Source organism: Octopus bimaculoides, chromosome 11, assembly GCF_001194135.2.
Source record: "Octopus bimaculoides isolate UCB-OBI-ISO-001 chromosome 11, ASM119413v2, whole genome shotgun sequence".
NCBI lineage: Eukaryota > Metazoa > Mollusca > Cephalopoda > Octopoda > Octopodidae > Octopus > Octopus bimaculoides.
The window spans coordinates 52,664,159-52,685,694 of NC_068991.1; the positions used below are offsets into that span (position 1 = coordinate 52,664,159).

Consider the following 21,536-nt stretch of genomic DNA (forward strand, 5'->3'; position numbering starts at 1 on the left):
TGGTTGGTAAGCAAGCTACTTACTACACAGCCACTCCTGCGCCTATATAAATATCTTGACCAAGAAAGACTGGTTTAGTGTACTTCTGTAAAAATATTGTTTTGTGTGTGATTTTTTTGCATGAGTTGGACAGGTTTGACAAGTATCATGTCATGCTTTTTCATCATGTGACACCTACAGCAACAGAAAAAAATAATAAAACAACCAACTTCTCTGTTGTTAAGTACATAATGTTATTTTTAGCATGTCTCACTTTGCTCCAGTCCACTCAGATGGCAAAAATGAGTAGTGCCTGTATTTCAAAGGGCTTGCCTTGTCTTATTCTGAGTCATGCTGAATCTCCCTGAGAATTGAATTAAGGGTATGCATATCTGGATTGTGCTCAGCCACTTGCACACTAATTTCACAAGCATGCTGTTCCGTTGATTAGATCAACTGGAATCCTCATCATCGTGACTGACAGAGTGCCAGTTAGAGCTAGCTGGATGTGCTTTTTGCTACCAACCATTCCACAGCATCAATACTTTTTATCATGCCACTGAAACTAGAGAAATTGTTTGATGTAGAACTCAACTATTCTCTTTGATATGTGTTCCTTTCTTTCTCCTTTTGGCAAGTTTTTTTACAACTTGATTCCTCTCCTATCACAACCATTTTATATAACATTGATTGAATGTATTTTATTATGCCACATGTACTTGAGGAATTGTCTTCTGTGAGATTGAAGAGCCCCACTTCCAAACCTCTTTGGCATAGTTTTTATCTTTAGACACCCATTCTGTTGCCAGCCTCATTGTTGACCGGGTTAATTTTATCAGACCACCACTAGCACTAGAGTGTTTTGCTAGGGGCTAGACTAAGCATCTCTTATTTTGCATTAATCTTTCAGTTGAAGGGCCATTTATTGCTCTGACAAAGGGAAGATGTTTAGCTACCAATGGGCTGATAGTAGTAGTCTGAAACTACTGTGTATAAAATGCTGCTTCCATAATGTAGGTAGACAGGATATGGTTTATAGATGCAATCTACAAATGAAATTTGTCTCACTGACATTACATAGTTTAGTTGTGAAGGGAGTATATATTGATAGAATTTAAAGAAATTAGTGGTAGGTGTAGAGGGGTGTATGGAAATATAAAATAAATGGTTCTGTTTCTATAATTTATAAACTAAAACTTTATGTTCATGACTCAAATTCATTTAAACAAAATTTACATATTTCATAATCTTGACTTTGAATATCTAAGAATTGTTAGAAATATTGATGAAGTAAATTAGAAATAATGATAAGAATGGTTAATTATTTCAACTAAGTCCTTTCGCCCCTCATTCCATGCTTTTTCTTCTCATATAATATCCAAGAGTGTTGGCATGTGGCCTAGGGGTGAGGGTGTTGCTCTTATGATTGCAAGACTGTTGGTTTGATTCCCTGACTGGGTTGCGCATTATAATCTTGAGAAAAACACTTCATCTTATGTTACTCTGCAATTACTTTGACATCTGATGCGTGACACAGTGTGAACAGGTACATGCATTGTTGATTTGATGGAGGGAGTGAGCTAATGTACAGCACAAACATTTGATCATTATAACAGGGTACTGTAAAGTTCCTGGCTTTAAGGGATGCATGGAAGGATAGAGCTGTACCCTTTACAGGGGAGATAGGACAATTATTTTGAAGATATGCAAAAAAAACCATGATGATATACAACATTTCTCTTTTTTGCAGATTTAATACATGATGACAGCTCTTACAGAGGATTTTGGTAAAAATTGAAGCACAGGCGGTCAGGAAGTTCCTCTTTTTTGCAAAGTAAAAGAGCAGCAGCAATCCATGGCAAGATAAAATAAGTCTTGACAGATGGCTGCCCATCTTACTCCACAGTGAAAATCTGGGTGTCAAAAGTTTGGGACTGGTCATTTCAATGTCACAGATATCCCTGATCAGGATGGCCATCTTCTGCGACCACAGAGGACAAAGCCAACACTGTGCATGTCATGATTCTTGGGGATTTCAGCTAAAATCACAGATGAGACTAGAAATTTCCAGGGAAAGTGTTGGCGACATCATCCACAACATTCTAGACATGAGAAAGCTTTCTGCAAAATGGGTGCCAAAATGCCTGAATGCAAATCAGAAGTGCATCAGAGTGACAACATCAAAGGTGATTTTGGACTGGTTTGCAGTTGGAGAGGCTGATTTTATGGCTCAGTCAGTTGCCATAGATGAAACTTGGCTTCATCATTATGATCCCCAGACCAAGCAGCAATTAATGGAGTGGCACCACAGTGGTTCACCACATCCCAGGAAAGATTCTGGCCTCAGTATTCTGGGACAAAGATGGAATACTCCTCACAAAATACCTGCCAAAGGGTTGTACTATCAATACTGAATACTTCATACCTCTGCTGGATGAACTGCATAAAGCTTTGAAGCAAAAATGCTGTGGAAAGCTGAGCTGTGGTGTCGTTTTTGCAGGACAATGCACCAGCACACACAGCACATGAAAATCTACAGGCAATATTTGACTTTGGCCTTGAATTAGTAGACCACCCATCTTGCTCTCCTGATCTGGCTCCCTCCAACTATTGTCTCTTTCTACAACTGAAGAAACATTTCAGTGGAATGAAATTTCACTCTGATTTGGAAGTGATCACTGCTATAGAACTCTGGTTGGAGGCCCAACCTTCCTAGTTCTTTTTACAGGGCATAGAAAAACTGAAGAACTGTTGCAATAAGTGTGAATCTGAGAAGGGAATCATAATTAACTGATCCTTCAAACTGATCCAAAGCATGGAATCTTTCAGCACTCCTTGTATAAACAAATCATCTGTGCTGCTTTTTCAGCAACAAATTACAGGACCCTCATCTCTCATTCACATTCAAAAACCATTGATGATGTAAAAATTAGTTTTCTCTAATGTCAATGGATATCAAAGAAATACTTTCAATGTTTCAGGTTGTAATGCGAATTTGGAAGTCTTCAAGCCTTTTTCTGATGGAAAGTTCCCAGAAAAGCCGAAGATTCTTCAACTAACAGACTTCCTGCAAAATGGGAAAAAAGGAATAAAAGCTGTGTGGAGTGCAAGTAAGAAAATTTCTCTTAAATTCTATATGCCATTATGATCTAATTGAATGGTGCATATCCATTAACAAATGGTTAATGCATAGACAAAGATTCCATTTCTTAAAGCAAACTAAGAAATTTAGTTTTTACATAGATTCTGTACTATTATATCAGATCTAGTTTTTAAGATGTGAATATTGTGATATTTTATCAGTTGATATTGTATAACGTTTAATTTTAATACTCTGTACCATATTCTGTGACCTGAAGAATAAGACAAAGAGCTATATAAAAAAAAGGAATGTCATAAATTCATGCTGCTTCTTCTTGTTATAAATATGTAAAAGACTAAAGGTAGAAAATAAAAAAATATATAGTGAGTTTGAGACTCGGTCTCAATACCTGACCCTTTTGTTTATGCGTTGTGGATACCTCTCTACTCTTGGACTTCTTCTCCCGCACCTCATCTAATCTGGTATATTGCATTCAATGTACCCTTTGTAATTGTGTACATGTTGGTCATTTGGGCCATCGGCTAGCCAACCAATTCATTGAACACTTAGGGGATGTCTGCCTGCAGAAAAATACTGCCGTTGCCTGTCATTTTTGCTCCACTGGCCACTCCACCTCACACCTCACTGTTTTTTGGCATGGCCTTGCACTAAGAATCCACCAACACCATATTTCACTTTGAACAGTGCTACATCTTCACTCTCCAAGCCCAAACTCCATTTGGACTAAACACGACCCCCTTCACCCAGTGACATCTTCCACACACATTTTCTAAAAAATCTATTTTTAATTTTCAAAAATTTATTTTTATTTTTATTTTTTTATCCATTTCACACACCCATATACATAGCTGGCACCCCCCACATAATACATACATACATACAATACATGCACACATCCATGTTTACATATGCTGACATGTACAAAAAGGAACCCTTCACACACAAGCACATGCACACTTGTACACGCATGCATGCACAGACATACACACAACCACACATATGCACACACCTACACACATGCCCTCATGCTCATATACATACCTGCACATGCCCCGCGCACATACACACATACACACACACACAGCAACATCAATGTACTCATACACTTGTTACCTTGCCTCTCACATGCATGCACACTCACACATGTCCACACATGCCCTCAATGACACTCATACGCACACGTGCACACAGTCACATTATCACACCTTCATATGCACACATGCAAACACATGTCAACACTCATACACTCCTCACTTCCTCTCTTGCCTCTCACCACCAAATTAAACGCTAGCTCCTAATCTGTTCATTGATTTGACATCACACCACACCCCTATGCATACATCAAATACAAACACACATGCACACGGATACTACCATACACACACTGGCCATGATTGCACTCGCCTGTCCCAAAAACCACTTTCTTCCCACATCTGGTTACTTCAGAACATGTAACCACATGTGCTGTTTGTAGACTTTTTTTCCTTCTCTAGACTTTTTCCTTCTTCCTCTTTCTGACAGAGCTATGCTTGAGGTGTTCAGAACCCACTCTTTTTTCCAATTTTACTGAGTGTCAATTTAATAAATTCCTTATGTATGTCCTTTTGTTGTTTTGTTATTGTTATTTTTAATGTTTGATCATTAATGTTTAACATGTAATGTTTGATTTGACTATATTTATATTTGTTTTCGTAGATTTTACCCGTTTAAAAGGATTTAGAATTGAATATGAGTTTCAAGATTCTAGTAAAAACATCTGTAGAATTTTGGACTTTTCTAAATCTCTGAAGAACAAATCCATTAGTAATGTGAGTACAATTTCTATCTTTAAAGAATCTTTCTTGAACCCCAAGAAGATGGTCATCTACATGGAATATGTTACTGATCCTGCATGTTCTATTGATTTGCTGGAGATGAAGTTATTTTTTAGCCCTGATCAAGATAACCTTTGATCAGAGATACATCAGTCTTGACCACCTTGTATTTCATTCATACAGAGTGTTTTTAGGGATACATTTACAAATACCTTCATTTTAGAAACAGGATGGGAAGTGATTTTGAAGGAGATTTAACTGTTATATCTAGTAGGTTAAACAACCATTTAGAAGTTCTCTCATTGAGTTGGTGAAGTTGAAGTATTCGGTGGCATTGAACTAAATTTTAAGGTTGATTATAAAGATGATGTTAGAGAAAAAAGAACCAACGTGGACTCTTGGAGTGAAAGTTCTATTTTGAGTGTTGCTGGAGGAAGGGAGTTCTGACGAAATAGTTTGGTAAATATTTTGTTGCTATTATGTTAAACTATGTTAAAATTTATGTTAAAAGTATATCCAAATTTGGCCAAATGTGGGTTTTTTTTTCCAATATTCAATTTTGCTTGCAGTAGCCGGTTCTTTTGGTTAAACTATTGTATCTCCAGCTGCTTTAGATGCCAAGATATGAAAATTGTCAAAGTATAGTACAATGGTTTGCAAACAGTTTTGTAAAAAAATTTCTGACTGAAAATATCATACATGCATGAAGTTATGATTTTATGCACCTAACAAAGTATTATTGTAAAGCTGAAACTGTTGCTAATGTAAAAAGAAATGAAGCAATGAAACTATTTTCTTGTTTACTGAAAAAGCAATGTTTTGGATCTATGACACTTTTGCATAATAGCAGTGATTTGTTCCTTTTGAAGGCAAAATTGGAAAATTAAAGAAAGATGTGAATGTTTTTTGGTTTGGACTGTAGAAAGTAGTAGTTGTTGAGCATTGAAGGTTATAAAGGAGCTAATGAAGAAGAAAATTTCCTCATCAAGTTTACACATGTGTAATATGTATGTAATGGCTCTGCTTCGTAGCTATGACTTAGTGAAGACTAACATCAACAACAGTAAACATGTCTAAAGAAGAATTATCACATTTCCTTGTATCTAAAATAGTAGGCATTCCTTGCTATATAAATGGTAGTCAGAGATATTGAAAAAAGGTGATTGTGAATTTAATGTTTAATTTGTGATGAGAAAAGTAATTGAGATAGAAATGAGGAGGATCAGTGAGGTTCTAGTGTACACAAATAAAATTCTGAATGTTGTTGATAATGATGAATGTCAATGAAGGTGAGAAGTGCAAGAAGCTCTGGTCTAAGATATTAAAATTCCTGCAAAATATGTGTAGTCACTTCAAATGATATCTATATTAATATAAAAGGACCAAAAAAGAATTGTTTACATAATTCTTGTGGAAGAAGCTTGCAGTAAAATATTCTTAATGACAATTAGATTAAAACAATGAAAAATGTATTGAAGCGGTAAGAGTAAAATAGCTGAGTGTTTTTTTTTTGTTTTTTTTTTAAGTTTAAAATTATTGTTGTAACATGCAATTGAACTGAACAATATTTTATTCCATTATTTTGATGAAATTTTTAAAAAATATATTTGCAGTATAACTTTGAGTTTGAAATATATCCTATGAGAAAGAATAGAATATATTTGGTTCATCTTTACTCATTGCCGGAATCTGGAAACAATTATCTTCCTGCTCGGAAAGTTGATACATTCAGTAAGGAACCTGAAATTATTATTTATTTATTTAAAATCTTGGAGGAAACTGGTGGTGGTATCATCATCATCATCTTCACCACCACCACCACCACCACCCTCATAACAACAATCATGATCTTGGAGTGGGATGTATGACCAGAGTCATCAGTTCTTATGAGGAATTTCTCTCTCTTAAACAGGCTAGGAACCATTTCACATCATGTCTCATTTGATTTTTGACATGGTTTCATTGCTCTCCTGAATGCCAACAACTTTACAGAATGTGCTGGTACCTTTTATCATAGTACCAACACTAGGCAGGTTGTCATATCTTTGGTAAGACTAAAGAATTACCTGTATGCTCTCTATATTTACTCCAGACATTGTGACCAAGAAAAGAGAGATAACAGAAACAGAACCAGGGTAAGGGAGTAAAAGAAAAGTAAGATGGAAGTAGAGAGTGATATAAGAGAGAGAGAGAGAGGAGGCATGAAACATTGTGTAATGGAAAGGAGATTGAATAGAAAAATATTATGAATGGCATGATAGAAAAAATAAGTGTGATAGGCAGGAGACAGTTTCTGTTCTTTCACTATATTAACCCGCATAAGTGGTCTTACAAGTGATAGGACGGAGAGTGAGTGATAGGTGAGAGGATAATGAGAAAGAATGCAATAAGAAGGAAATTTAAGAAAATAATGGAGAAGAGATCTAAACACAGATATTATACAACCATGCCATCTTATTGTTCAATTTGCTCTGCTTTTATGGATGGCTGCATTGATCTTCCTCAACATCATGTGTTGCTACTCATAGTTTTTTGTTATCTTTTCCATGAGATTCTACCCCTTTAGATCAGTGTTCACCTCTTTGTTCCATGTCATTCTTAGTCTAATCCTAATTTCCTTCACAAACACCAGATTACATGGGACTCCATTCACTTTGACTCCTTGGTACTTCTTTATGCAACTGACATCTTTCATATGCATCACATATCCATAGCAGCACAGTTTTCTCTCTTACACAGAACAATTTGTATCCAGCTTTACTCTCAGCTCATTTATGCTTTGTTTGTCATGCACACTAAACATTACACATACATTGGAGCATGCTTATTTTTTTTTTTTCTACCCTTTGCAAACCTTTTGCATTCAAGCCCAAAATAACTGGAAGCTGACTGGAAGTTTCTAAAAGACAATACACTGGTGGCTACAAACCTTATATGTGGCTATCTGCTAGAATCCTGTACTAGCCACAGATCTGAAATGCTGATTAATGAGGTAATAGAGGGAAATGTAATACATAATGACTGGTTTTTGGAGTATCATCATTATCATCAATATGGGTTAAGTAGATGTACTAGAGAGAGAAAACTACTGAAGAATTAAGCTGATAGACCAAGTTATGAAAGTTACTGAATGATTTCTAGCACATTTAAAAAGAGAATTAGCCGAGGTGAGATACAGTTCAGCTCTGTGTCAAGAAAAGGAACTACTGGTACCTCCATCTTCTTAGTGAAGCAACTCAGGAGAAATATTTAGGTTAGAGTTAGACAATTAACATAGCTTCTGCTGACCCAAAGAAGGTTTTAGACAGGATTCTGTGCTCTAGTTGGTACTAAGGAAGCTAGTGGCTGATAAATGTGTTGTGAGGGTTGTACAAACCATACACAGAAGGGTAATCAGCAAGGTGAGAGTCTGTGATGAATTCAACAGACTGGTGTGTATCTGTCAGGGCTCAATTATCAGCCCCTCCTTATAGATGTTCAGGCTGTATCTGAGGAGTTAAAGACTGGCTGTTCATGGCACTTCCTGTATGTTGTGATAGTTCTTATTAGTTGGAGATAGATTTTAAAAATTCCAGAAAGAGAAGCAAAATTCTGGTATTGAAAAGCCTGAAAGTGAACTTGGTAAAAGACTAAAGTTTTAGCAAGTAGGAAATACACTCTGATACCATCAAGAAAATGACTGTATTTGATATACAGAAAAAGAATATGCAGAAATTTCATATAGCACACCCAATGTAAACTATGGAGATAAAACAAGTGGACTTCATATGCACAAGAGAAGTCTGCAGTTAGAGCTTATGTAATATAATGTCTTTTAAATGCTCAGAAAACCTCTTAGTTAATAGTTAGTGTTACCTAGTTGACCTAATTTGTTGTGTAAATGGGTCTTCCAAAAGCATAGAAGCTGTTGGAAGAATGAGGAGGCAAACGTTGTCATTGATGATAATGTTGAAATGAAAGGTTAAAAATTATTTGTTTATTTCTGTATTTTAATATTGATGTGTAACTGGAGTATATATGTAGCCAGTATTATTAGTTTCAAATTTTGCCGCAAAGTCTGCAAGTTTTGGGGAAGGATATGTCAATTATATTGACCTCAGTACTCAAAAAGTACTTTTTTTTAAAATCAGAATTCTGCCAGCTCACCACCTTATGTAGCCAGTAATATTGGTATTCACATGTTTTTACTAAAATTGATGTATATTCGATGGAAGAGCATTGAAGCTGATTTCTTAACTCCTATCTAATTGCACAGAATTATATTAATAGGAAGAATGACTTCTTTCTGCTGTTAATGATTCTAAACATTCATGGACATTTCTGCTGCAAGTTTCTGACATGTGAGAGAGCATGTTGACCTCTACTGTTAAATATGAAATTTGGTAATAAAGGTATTGAAGCTTGTTGGTGGGAATGACTCTTGTAATATTGTGGGAACAACAATCATTCAGATATTGACATGAAAATTATAACCTTAAATATTTTCTGCTTAAATTTAGTCAGCCTTGGCCTATTTTAACAACATTTACTATCTGTGTAATGTTTATGTTCACATAAATGGTTTCCCTTTACTTTTGCAGTGTGTCGTGAATGGACAACCCCAATAGATTATAGACTAAAAGAGGACAAGTTAATTGTGGATTTTGAACAAGGACCTTCAAAGTGTAATATAAAAATGTATAAAGTAGCACTTCATTATACAAATTCAACCATTTTAAATATGGTGGCTGTCAATTCTTCCAAGGTTTGTCAAATTTCACCCTTTCAGTGATTTTAATATTTCTCTAATTCTCAATAATAAATAAAGAAAACGTTTCTTCTTTTTCAAGTCTTTATTTCCCTATCTTGATTCTTATCCATTTAGTTTTAAATAAAACTTATTCCCTTGCATTGTTTTACTGATTTATCTTGGTAAATTATTTTTGACTATATTGATGTTAGTTATTTTGTAATAACTATAGTAAATGTAACTTTGCTTCAATAGTCTCCATTGTCTTGTACTCTACACAGTTTTGTTATTTTCAGTAAATTGCAGCCACAAAACTAAGCATAGTGGTACCTTGACTTACGAGTATCCCAACTAATGAGTTTTTAGAGATATGAGCTATCTCTCAGCTAATCTTTTGCTTTGAGATGCAAGCTAAAATTCAGGTTATGAGCCAACTTCATATACCCCACCACTAGTTGGCATAGCAAACGCCACAGTGAATGCTGTAACATCCACCCAGCATCCCGTGTCTTACTCACTAGCTAGACAGATATACACGTTAGCAAGTGCAAAGATCGTTAGTGGGTCGTTAATTACATGGGTGTTAAAATGCTCACTTAGTTGTTGCAGGCTACAGAAGCATCAGTGTTGCTTGCAATTGTGCTTGCAGTTATTTTGCAAAACTTTGTTTTTCCAACCATGGGTCTGAAAAAAGTGAGTGCAAAGGACAGTGGTGAGAAGCAGATGATGTGCATTGAATTAAAGAAAGAAATTATCAAAAAAACATGACCAAGGTGTGCATGTATTGACATGGCGAAACAGTACAAGCATAGCATTTCTATGATTTTCACCATACTGAAGCAGAAGGAGTCAATAAAGGCTATAATGCCAGTCAAGGGCATTAAAATAATTTCTAAAAAGCTAATGTCTATCCATGAAAATATGGAGAAGCTGCTGACCGTGTGGTTGACGAAGAAGCAGCTCGCAGGAGATACCATGATGGAGGGTATAATCTGTGAGAACGTACAAGCTATTTACATTAATTTGCTGCAGCAGACCCCAGGCACTTGTATGGACAAGGTATTGAGCAAGCCATTTAAAGGTAGTAGGGGCTGGTTGGAGAATTTTAAAAAGAGGACCAGCATCCACTCCCTGTTCAGGCATGGTGAGGCAGCGAGAGTGGATATGTAGGTAGCTAAGGATTACCTCAAAACTTTTGCCAGAATTATAGTAGTTGAAAGATACATCCCCCAGCAAGTCTTCAACTGTGACAAGACAGGACTTTTTTGGAAGAAGATGCCAAGGAGGACTTATATAACGGTAGAGGAGAAGCAGATGCAAGGCCACAAACCCACGAAAGATAGGCTAACCCTTGCACTGTGCACCGATGCAAGCAGCGACTGCAAGATTAAGCCACTGCTTGCTTATCGTTCGCAAAACCCCAGAACCATTAAGTCACATAAGATTCTGAAAGAAAAACTGCAGGTTATGTGGAAGGCAAATCTAAGGGTGTGGGTCACCAGGTAGTTCTCTGTGGAATGGGTGAATTTGGTCTTTGATCCTGGCATTAAGAAATATCTCCAGGAAAATAACCTACCCTTGCAAGCCCTTCTTGTCCTGGACAATGCACCTGCTCACCCACCTAACCTCGAAGATGACATCCTCGAAGGGTTCAAGTTTGTGAAAGTTCTCTACCGTCCACCCAACACCATCCCTATCCTGCAGCCCATGGACCAGCAGGAGATTTCTAATTTCAAGAAACTCTTCAAGCACTTCGAGGATGCCACTGCTTTAAGGTGACAGAGAGTACAAACCTCACCCTTCGAGAGTTCTGGAAGGACCACTATAACATCGTGATATGCCTCAGAACTAATGATATGGCCTGGCAGGGTGTTACAAAGAGGACCTTGACCTCTGTGTGAAAGAAGCTGTGAACTGAGGTTGTGTCTGAAACGGACTTTGTAAGGCTTGAACCCGAAGCGGCAGTGATAGAGGAGATTGTATCCCTTGGCAAGTCCATGGGCCTGGACATGGATGAAGGTGACATCAATGAGCTCATTGAGGAGCATTCCAAGGAACTGACAATGGAAGGGCTAAAGGAACTACAGATACAGCAACGTACGGAGGTTTTGCAGGAAATAGATGATGCGAAGGAGACGGAGGAGATTATCTCTACAAATATGAAAAAGGAAATGTTGAGAATGTGTGAGAAACTTTCAGACTTTATTCAAAAGAAATGCCCAGAAAAAGTTGCATTTGGGCGTACAACAACACTATTTAATGACACTTGCCTAACTCATTTCTGAAATACTCTGAAAGTGAGGATGAAACAGACCTTATTGGACAGGTTTTTATCGAAAACTCCTGCAGATGAAAGTGAGGAAAGCATGGTGAAAAAGGCAAAAATGAGCGAATAAGATTCAGGTATTCAGTTCAGCCTTTCTCCTCTACCTCTGTCAGCATCCTCCAAGTTGTCTGATCTCCAAAGTAAATGTTGTACATGATACTTAATAAAATCAGTTTATTGCAGTACATGCTATTGTATTGTTTTTTTATACAATAATCGTTATTTATAAGTACATTTTTTGTATTTAAAAACATGTTGCATAAAAAATTGTGTTTTTTGTGGGGCCGGGAAAGGATTAATAGCATTTCAGTTGAGAAATTTGATTTGACATACGAGTAATTTGAGTTATGAGCCCAGTCACGGAATGAATTAAACTTGTAGGTCAAGGTACCACTGTATTTAAATTGTCTTTCTATTTTTCTATCAGATCTAGGTCTGGCTATAAAACAAAACAAAGAAAATTAGTTTGTGGCTATTTTGTTTTAGATGATGTAATTATGTAAAGAATAATTCTTTTGGGTATATCAATACTATTGCTAAAACAAACTTTTTTTTTCCTACTATTAAATGAATAATAATTTTTGTCTTGACTAAAAATTAATTTTAACCATTGAATTCGGTAAAATATAAATCATTTTACCTAATTTAATGGCACCAGAATTATTGGTGTATCTATAAATTTTATTTTATAGTTACACCAGGTTTCAAAGATATCTCTGAGAATTATAGATTTACTTTGAAAAATATTCAGAGTCAAATTTACAAATTTGTTTTCTTTTTTTTTTTTTTTCAGACAACCTCAAGATTAACCCATGACTTTCTTGGAATATGTCCTGGAAGCTACTACATAACTGTAAGTTATTTTCCATATTGGTCTTCATTTACCACATTTTGTTAAATTATGACATTTAAAAAGAATTCTGTTAATTTGGATAATTGCATAAATTATTGTTGAATGTGTTCCCTGAGTTTCATTCTTGTAGAATTTTCCACTTCTTCCACATTTTCAGATTCTCAGGACTTACCACTAGCTATGTAATTTTAAAAAAAAATTTGTCTCTTCCATGACAAACACTTCTACACATACTCACACATCTACTGCTATCAGTCTCTACCAAACTAGGGACTTTCTTTCTTTTCCAGAATTTGTATTAGTTCACTTGACTTTTCATTACTGTTTTATAGTGTTGTTTCTAAATTTCTTCTTTCACAGGTTCCTAAAACCTTGCCCATTTTTTTCTTTCCTTCTCAGCCACTTACATTTTCTCTCTCCTCCTTTGCTCTTCTGATGAAGAACTCACATCTAAAATGTCAACTCTTTCTCTTCCTTCATTTCAATGTCAAACTAATACAATACTTATTAAAACTTGTCTCTCCTGTGTTGTCTTTTTTTTGGGGGGGGGTCATTACCTTTCCAATACATGTGTGTGTGTGTGCATTGATTTTTATCTTAGTACCTCTTGTCACTTGATATGTGATTACCAAATATGTAAACTTGAAAGGGTGTTATTCTGTATTCTTTAAATTAGATTTATTTCAGGTACTGTTCACATAATAAATTCTTTGAAATAGGTGTATGGCAATAAGTTTGCTTCCCATCCACATAGTTTTAGGTTCAGTTCTACTGTGTGGCACCTTGGCCAAATATCTTCTATAGTCCAGGGCTGACCAAAACCATGTGATTCAGTCTGGTAGATGAAAATTGTAAAAAGTCCTGTGTCTGTGTGTGTTACTGTCTCCATTGTTTGATACCATCCTGCAAACAGTGTCCTTCATTTTCAGTAGTTTGTGAAAACATGTCTGGCCATGGGAAAATCTTACCTTACTTGGAAACAGGTGAGGGTTGTTGACAGGAAGGGCATCTGGCCATAGAAAATCTGCTTTGAAAACTGTTGTCCACTCCATGCAATAAAGGATGTTAAAATGATTATGATAATCTATATTTTATTTAAACTTTTGTTGTCTTGACATTAACAAAAAACTTATTCTTTTGCAAAAGTGGGAATGAAAGACTAATTGTGATTGGTATTTGATTGGGATGATACAAACATAATAGTATTAAAAAGTATTGAGTCCTCTCTTGAAGGTTTATTGAAATATTTATTCAGTAGATGTTTTTACTCTTTTTTAAAATTTTCTTTTTAAAGGTTGAAATATTTGATGAAAATCCCTTTACCAACTGTATTTGTATAAACCTTAATGAAAAATGTGGTGAAGGCTGTGTTCGGACCCGAACCAATTCCATTGAAAGTAAGCAATACTAAAACAATGCCAAAGAAAAAACTTTATTATGTATTGTGCATTTTGCATAAAATGTTTGGAAATCAGCCACAAAGGTTAATGGGGGAGGGGGTCTGTGAGAGTTTCAGAGTAATGTATTAGGTCATCCCACAAATAATGCAGTTTTTTTTTTATACTTCTTTGACTTTTCCAGATTAAGATAGTACTTTTTCACTCTAAAGTATACCCTCTATTTTCTACAATGCTCTGCCATCTATCTGGTAGACTTGCAAGGCTCCTTTTCCAAAATTCACTTGTCCGTGACAAAAAGTACTCCTCCAGTGCTGTTCTGACCTTGTCTATAGAATTCATTTTTTCCGTTCAGATGATTTTGAAGACTGCGGAATAAATAATCAGATGGAGCAATGTCCGGTGAATATGGTGGGTCGGGCATCGTTTCCCATTCAAACTGCTCCAGCCTTGCTGTACGTGGCTGAGCATTATCCTGATGGAAGAATACCTTTCGTCTTGAAACCAAAGATGGTGGTTTTTCTTCTAGCACTGACTTAAGCCACTGAAGCTGCTCACAGTAGATCTTTATCTTTTGGTTTGGGTTTAAAAGTTCAAAGTGGCCTAAACCTTTCATATTCCACAATACATAACAGCACCTTATATGAGTGAAAACTTTCTTTAGCCTGGGGTACTGGTGTTTCTCCTTACCCACTGTCTTTGGCACTGGACAATTTTATAGAGAACCAGTCACTATTCAGTCCAAAAAAAGGTCCATTCAGGAGATGTGACAGCAAAGAAGAGCACACATTCACTCTCTGTGCGCAGTTAGACTCGGAAAGTTTGTGAGGAACCCATTGACTCAATTTGCTAACTTTTCCGATGGCATGCAGGTCTCAATGAATGGTTGAATGACCAAATCCAAGCTTCTCTGCTAGTTCCTCAACAGTTACAATAGGATTTTGTTCCACCAGGGTTTGTAGGATGTCCTCATCGAGCTCTACAGATCTTCCAGGATGAGGCTTGTCTTCTAGGCTGTAGTTTCCACCTTGGAATTTCTGGAACCACTGTTGACACTGGCTTACGCTTATTGTCTGATCCCCGTATACTGCATTAATATTCCTCACATTTTCCATTGCATGGTTGCCTTTATTGAACTCTTAAAGCAAAATATGCTGAATATGCCCCTTTGTCACTTCCATTATAACTTTGAAAAAATAACTGTTAAAATCGTACTGCACTCTTCAAAACTTGCACTAAGAATAAGTACAAGGTGAAATTACTACCTGCTTTTATAGCAAGTTGATGCAAATAGTTTATCGTGTCCCCCTCTGACTTTTAGTTCATGCAATTGAAAAAACCACATTATTTATGGGGTGACCCAATAGTTTGTATGATGGTGGCAGTCATGAGTAAGGTGCTTAATGGACTTTTGGGGAATAAGACAGTATATGTAATGAGAGGAATTAGGGGTGATAGGTAGCCAGCCATTACAGCCAGTAAAGTGGTATGTACCAACAAGGAATCTTCTTATTCTTTGAATATCTTCTACTTCTATAACTAAATATAAGACTGTTTGTTAGTCAGTGTATAATGTAAATAGTCTCAATGTAAAAAGTTCACCATTTCAGGACACTTTCTCTGATAGCGATTGCTTCTTTATAAAAGTGATGAGAGATTTTGTTCAGTGAGGGAAAAAGTCCTGGACTGGAAAGTGACGCATTTATTTCGCTGTGAAAGAACACCTGCACTTGTAGTCCATGGAGCATCTGTTTCAATGTGTTGTGGACCTTCATATAAGGTAGATGAGAAAAGTTGAAAGTAAGTGAATAACATCCAGCATGCTTTTTTGAATAGCATGTAATTTTTGCAATGGAAGTCTACGACTTAACAGAATAACCATGTACCTCCTCTACAGTAAGACACCTATTTCTGCTTCTGTCAGTCTAAGCTTTCATCATCTGTCACAAGATTACCTCCTTCAGTGCCTCCTCCCCTCTCAAAGGATATTTGTCTTGCAAGTTACTTGGTGGCCCTGCCAGTGCTAGTGCCATCTAAAATGCATCCAGTCCATACTGTAAAATAGTTAGCATTTGGAAGGACATCCAGCTGTAAAAAGATCATACCAAAACTGATTTACCTGTGCTTGTGCCACATAAAAAGCACTTAGTCCACTCTGCAGAGTGATTGATGTTAGTAAGGGCATCCAGCCGTAAAAAAATCATGCCAAAACAGACGCTGAAGCCTGGTGTTTTCTGCCTAGCCAGCTCCTGTCAAACCATCCAACTCATATCAGCATGGAAAGTGGACATTAAATGATGATAATGATAGAAAGTATTTGAGAAAGTAAGGTTTACTCATAAACCTCTACTTTTCTCTTAACAGCTTCCAGAGACCAGCAACACTTGAGTAATAGAGCTACTGGATTCTAATCCAGTATACATGTATTTGATAAAATAAGAGTCCACTGGAGATTAGGATGGGAGGATGGCATATGTGAAGATAATTTTACATATTAAGGAATATAGATGGCTTAAAATGTGTAAGTGGTTTGAACATTTTGTGTAGGAATTAGGAAATCTATTCAGAGTATCCATTGAAAATTAGTGATTCAGGGGGAAATATTTTCAAAGCTATCAGAGGTTCATATTTAAAAAAAAAAAAATTTTTTTTTTTGTTCTGGTTCAGGTAAAAAATGTTTCATTTTCAAGTGATACTGTGTAAGTTTTTATTTTATTTTGTCTTAAATTTTCTTTTATAGAGATTGGTCAATCATGCTTAGAAGTGACAACAACTACAAGTCCTTCGACAAAAGAACCTCCAAACCCCCCAAAATTAACCATTTTCCTTGCTGTTGTTGGAGCTACGGTTGGTCTGTTACTCCTAGGTCTCACTGTTTATTGTTTAAAGCGTAAGTATACAATTCTTCTTCAAACATATAATGAATCAGAATCACAGTATATTGGATAGATATTATCCCTTAGTGGGTTGGATTCACAACCCCTAACTTTCTTGGATTTATATATATATATATATATATATATTTGACAGGAAGGACAACAAAAGAAAGAAAGATACCTTGATATTATGCAAATAGAGGAATTTATCTGTAAAAATATGTGACACTTATTCTTACAGATATATATATATATATATTGATGGCTTAGCAGGCCAAAACTTTGAAGTCATTGTCAATGCTATTAAAGAATAATAAATATATACTCCATGTAAACTATTGAACAATTCTTTAGTTTAATGTAAAATTGCTTTATTATATTGTTATATTTTGGGATGGTCTCTTTTTTTAACTAAATAACCACATGTACTATATACTTGTTCTTCACGTCAGCTTTATTATGTTTGTTGATGCTACTCCTAGTGGTGAACTAGCATACCTTTCAGGAAAACCTTAGATAAAATGAATCTATGGATTAAAGTTGTAGAAAGGCCAGGAACCCCCATAACATTCCTGAACTGTAGAACGTATCCATTCAAAAGGATTCCACGTACGTATAACAGCTGTATAGTATGTAAGATGAACCCACAGGTTAACTGTAAGATTAGGAATGTAGACTGTAGAATATGGTGTGCTGAGGGACAGTGCAGAAACCAGACAATAACATACATTGCAGAGACAGCATGTAGCATAGGGAAGGAAATAGGTGAGCACTGTTGGGAGCTTAAGGAGGACAAAAGCCTGTCAGTGCTCTATGAACATGCTCACTTAAAAGCTTGGTCAATAACATAGATGTTCATATATTATCAACCCATAGAAATAGACATGGCACTTAGGTTACAGAGGCCACACACATAGTTGTGTGTGTGTGGTTCTGATTATATAGCCTTAAGCAGATGAGTTGAATCTCACATAGAAGATACCTGTTTTTCAAGAAATATTACCTGTAGGTCTGGTTCTTATTTTGTCACAGCTAGAAAAAAACCTAAGGCCATAAAATCTTGAATATTATAACAAGAGACACAACAAATGACCAGCAATTCATGTGGACTCAAGATTTACAAACTGATAGTAAAATGCATTTCTTACTCAGCTCTTTCACCTTTATAGTAAGCTAAAATGTGGATATCTATATGGGACATTATCTATATATATGTGTGCTTTGGTGTATGTTTGCCATAATCATCATTATTTAATGTCTATCTTCCACACTAGCATGGGTGTTTGGCAGGAGTAGGCAAACTAGATGGCTACACCAAACTCCATTTGTCTGTTTTAGCCCAGGCTATTCTTATTCTAGCAGCTACACTCTTAGAGCATCTACCCCCACTACTGACTTGGTCACCTAGGTAATGGAAGCTATCAACTATTTCTAGTTTTTTCCCCTGGCATGTGATGGAATCTGTTTTCTGTACATCTTCAGTGTTTATTGCCCCTGTGCATCTGCCACATACAAAAACTATCTTCTCAGTTAACCTTCCTTTGTTATTTCTGCACCTCTTATGTGGCCATAGCTTACATCGGGTACATCTTATGGCGTTTCTACCTACAACTTTTCTACAGATTGAGCAGGGCCATGTACCTGAAGGGATTTGTGATTTGTCTGCCTTCCTACTTACTAAGACTTTGGTTTTTGCTAGATTGACTCTAAGATCCTTTGATTCTAGACCTTGCTTCCACACCTGAAACTTCTTTTCTAATTCTGATAGTGAATCAGTTATTAGAGCAAGGTCATCAGCGTAGGCTGCTCCTGGGAGCTCCTCTGTCTTGAATTCCTCTGTTATTACCTCGAGGACTGTGATGAATAAGAGGGAGCTGAGGACTGATCCTTGGTGAACCCCTACTTCTATCCAAGATTCTTCACTGTATTTGTTGTCAACCCTCACCTTACTGACAGCATCCCTGTACATGGCTTGTACATATGTCACCAACCACTCATTTATCCCTAGTTTCAGTATTGACCACCAGATAAGGGATCAGGGGACCCTGTCAAAGGCTTTCTCCATGTCATTGAAAGCCAAGTACAGCGGTTTATCTTTAGTAAGGAATTTCTCCTGCAGCTGTCTTACCAGAAATGTAGCATCAGTGGTGCTTCTCTCTAGCACAAACCCAAACTACATCTTGTCTAAATTAACGCTCTCCCTAATTAATTGGGTTATGACCCTCTCCGTAACTTTCATCATCTGATCCAACAATTTGATACCTCTGTAATTATTCATATCTAATGTTGTAGCAGTTGACTATGGTGCTGCTACTCCAGTCATTGGATATGACTCCTTCATGTATCACCTGATTGACTATATGGGTGACTAGACTATAGCCTACACCACCAGGTTTTTTAAGCATCTCAGCAGTGATTCCTGATGGGCCAGGGGCTTTCCTTGTCTTCATACCCTTAATTATCTACCAAGGTACTGTCAATTCAAATAGCCAGTCCCTCTGTTGGGTTGACATTTAGCAAACTTTTCATAATGGTATCTCCAAGTCTCTCTTTGCAGCGTCATTAAATGCAAGTGAGCCATCATCCATACAGACACATTTCTCTCCTATGGCATCCTGATACTCTCTCACACACTGTCTTGCAATTCAAAACACTTCAAGTCTCTGGTCCTCATGATGCAAACATTGGCAAATGTTTTTCTTATCTGTTTCTCTTCTGGTTAAGTAAACCTGTCTCCTAGATTCCCTTCTGGTGATCTGATACAATTCCCTGCTACCATCACTTTTCCAGTCCTTCCATGCCTGTTTCTTTTCCCTAATGGCCCTGTCAACTACATTGTTCCACCACCACATTACCTTAGGTCAAAAGGGGATTTTACACTAACCACAGATCTGGTCAGTAACTCTCAACAGGTTGTCCTGTAGGAACCTCCATTTGTCCTCCACATTATATGATGCTATATCCTCTTTTTTTTCATCAAAATCTTCAAGTAATACGTCTCTAAATCTCTGACCATTCCAAAGATCCTTAAGCTTTTAGACCCTTCTTTTCCATGCTGGTCGTCTTCTGGGCAGCCATTTAGCCCTGATCTTGAAGTTACTAACTACTAACCTATGTTGTGGGATGTATTTTTCACTTGGGAAAGTTTTAGTATTTATAAGTAGCCATCTTTTCTGTTTCCTGGCAAGATTGTAGTCAATCTAACTAGTGTGCCCACCAGACTGGTAGGTGAACAGGTGACTGGCAGTTTTCCTGAAGTTAGTATTACAGATCATAAGATCATTTGTATCACAGAATTCCAGTGGCCTGGTTTCCACCTCACTGCAGGTACCAAGTCCATTGCCACCATGTACACCATTGAAGCTCCCTGGATGTTGTCCAACATGCCCATTGAAGTCACCAGTCACAAAGAGAAGGTCCCTGTCATCCCTCAATCAGGTAGTCTGCAAGAGGATGTCATAAAATCGGTCTTTCTGTTCATTAGGTAGCCCTGGTTGTGAGGCATGGCCGAGATAATGGTTGCTAATCCACATTGCAGCACTATATATATATATATATATATATATATATATATATATATATATATATTTGGTTACACTCTCTGAGCGGTTGATGTTAGGAAGGGCATGGTCAAACCTATGCCAGCATGGAAACGGATGTTAAATGATGATGATGATAACGATATATATATATATTTGTGTGTGCGTGTGTGCATGTGTATAAATAATTCATGTGTGTGTCTTTGTGTTTGTTTCCCTCCACCACCTGACACCTGGTGTTGGTTTGTCTATATCCCTGTAATTTAGCAGTTTGGCAAAAGAGACCAATAGAATAAGTACTAGACTTAAAAAATAACTACTGGGATTAATTTGTTTGACTAAAACCCTTCAAGGCACTGCCCCAGCATGGCCACAGTCCAATAACTGAAACACATAAAAAGATCAATTTAAGAAGTATGTGACTAGGTTAGTAAAGTGAAATGTCTTTGAACATGGCTTAGAGCTATTATTGTTAGGAACGAACTATTTCTCTAGAAATTCAATAATCTTTTGTTTCAATAACTGATATCAGATTAAGATTAGCTAGGCTTGTTTTTTAAGGTCATGTTTAAAAGTTCTTGCATGTCAAATGACCACATAGCAGCTTCCCTTCCTCTGTGGATGATTATGTCTATTTTGAAATCTCACTTTTCTGAATTCAAGTTTAATTGTGGCTGGTTTTGGAATTTTATTTTTCTGGAGCCGTGTAAATCGGACCGACTCGAGAGTTGCGAATTGTTACGGACCCGGATTTTCCAGGGCCGCCGAGAGCGCACCGGATGCCGCCCGGGCTTTGGGCTCGCCGTCGCGTCGGTGCTCGCGGCCCTCTGTTCCCGCCTTGCGTGGGGTCGTGCGGTCGTTGCACCGCGACGCGCGGCAGGCGTTCGGCCGGCGGCGAACGGTCGACTCGGAACTGGTAC

General features: G+C 36.9%; 1 protein-coding gene across 3 annotated transcripts in view; it reads left to right on the forward strand.

The window, feature by feature from the left end:
• LOC106875974 (uncharacterized) overlaps positions 1–21,536 on the forward strand; it is a 37,918-nt gene that overhangs the window by 11,853 nt on the left and 4,529 nt on the right. For all 3 annotated transcript variants that reach the window (XM_052971799.1, XM_052971800.1, XM_052971798.1), the window contains exons 3-9: positions 2,961–3,089; positions 4,778–4,890; positions 6,510–6,627; positions 9,477–9,640; positions 12,745–12,804; positions 14,099–14,201; positions 16,942–17,091. In XM_052971799.1, the coding sequence (XP_052827759.1) occupies positions 2,961–3,089; positions 4,778–4,890; positions 6,510–6,627; positions 9,477–9,640; positions 12,745–12,804; positions 14,099–14,201; positions 16,942–17,091 (837 nt within the window). The remainder of the gene's footprint in view (positions 1–2,960; positions 3,090–4,777; positions 4,891–6,509; positions 6,628–9,476; positions 9,641–12,744; positions 12,805–14,098; positions 14,202–16,941; positions 17,092–21,536) is intronic.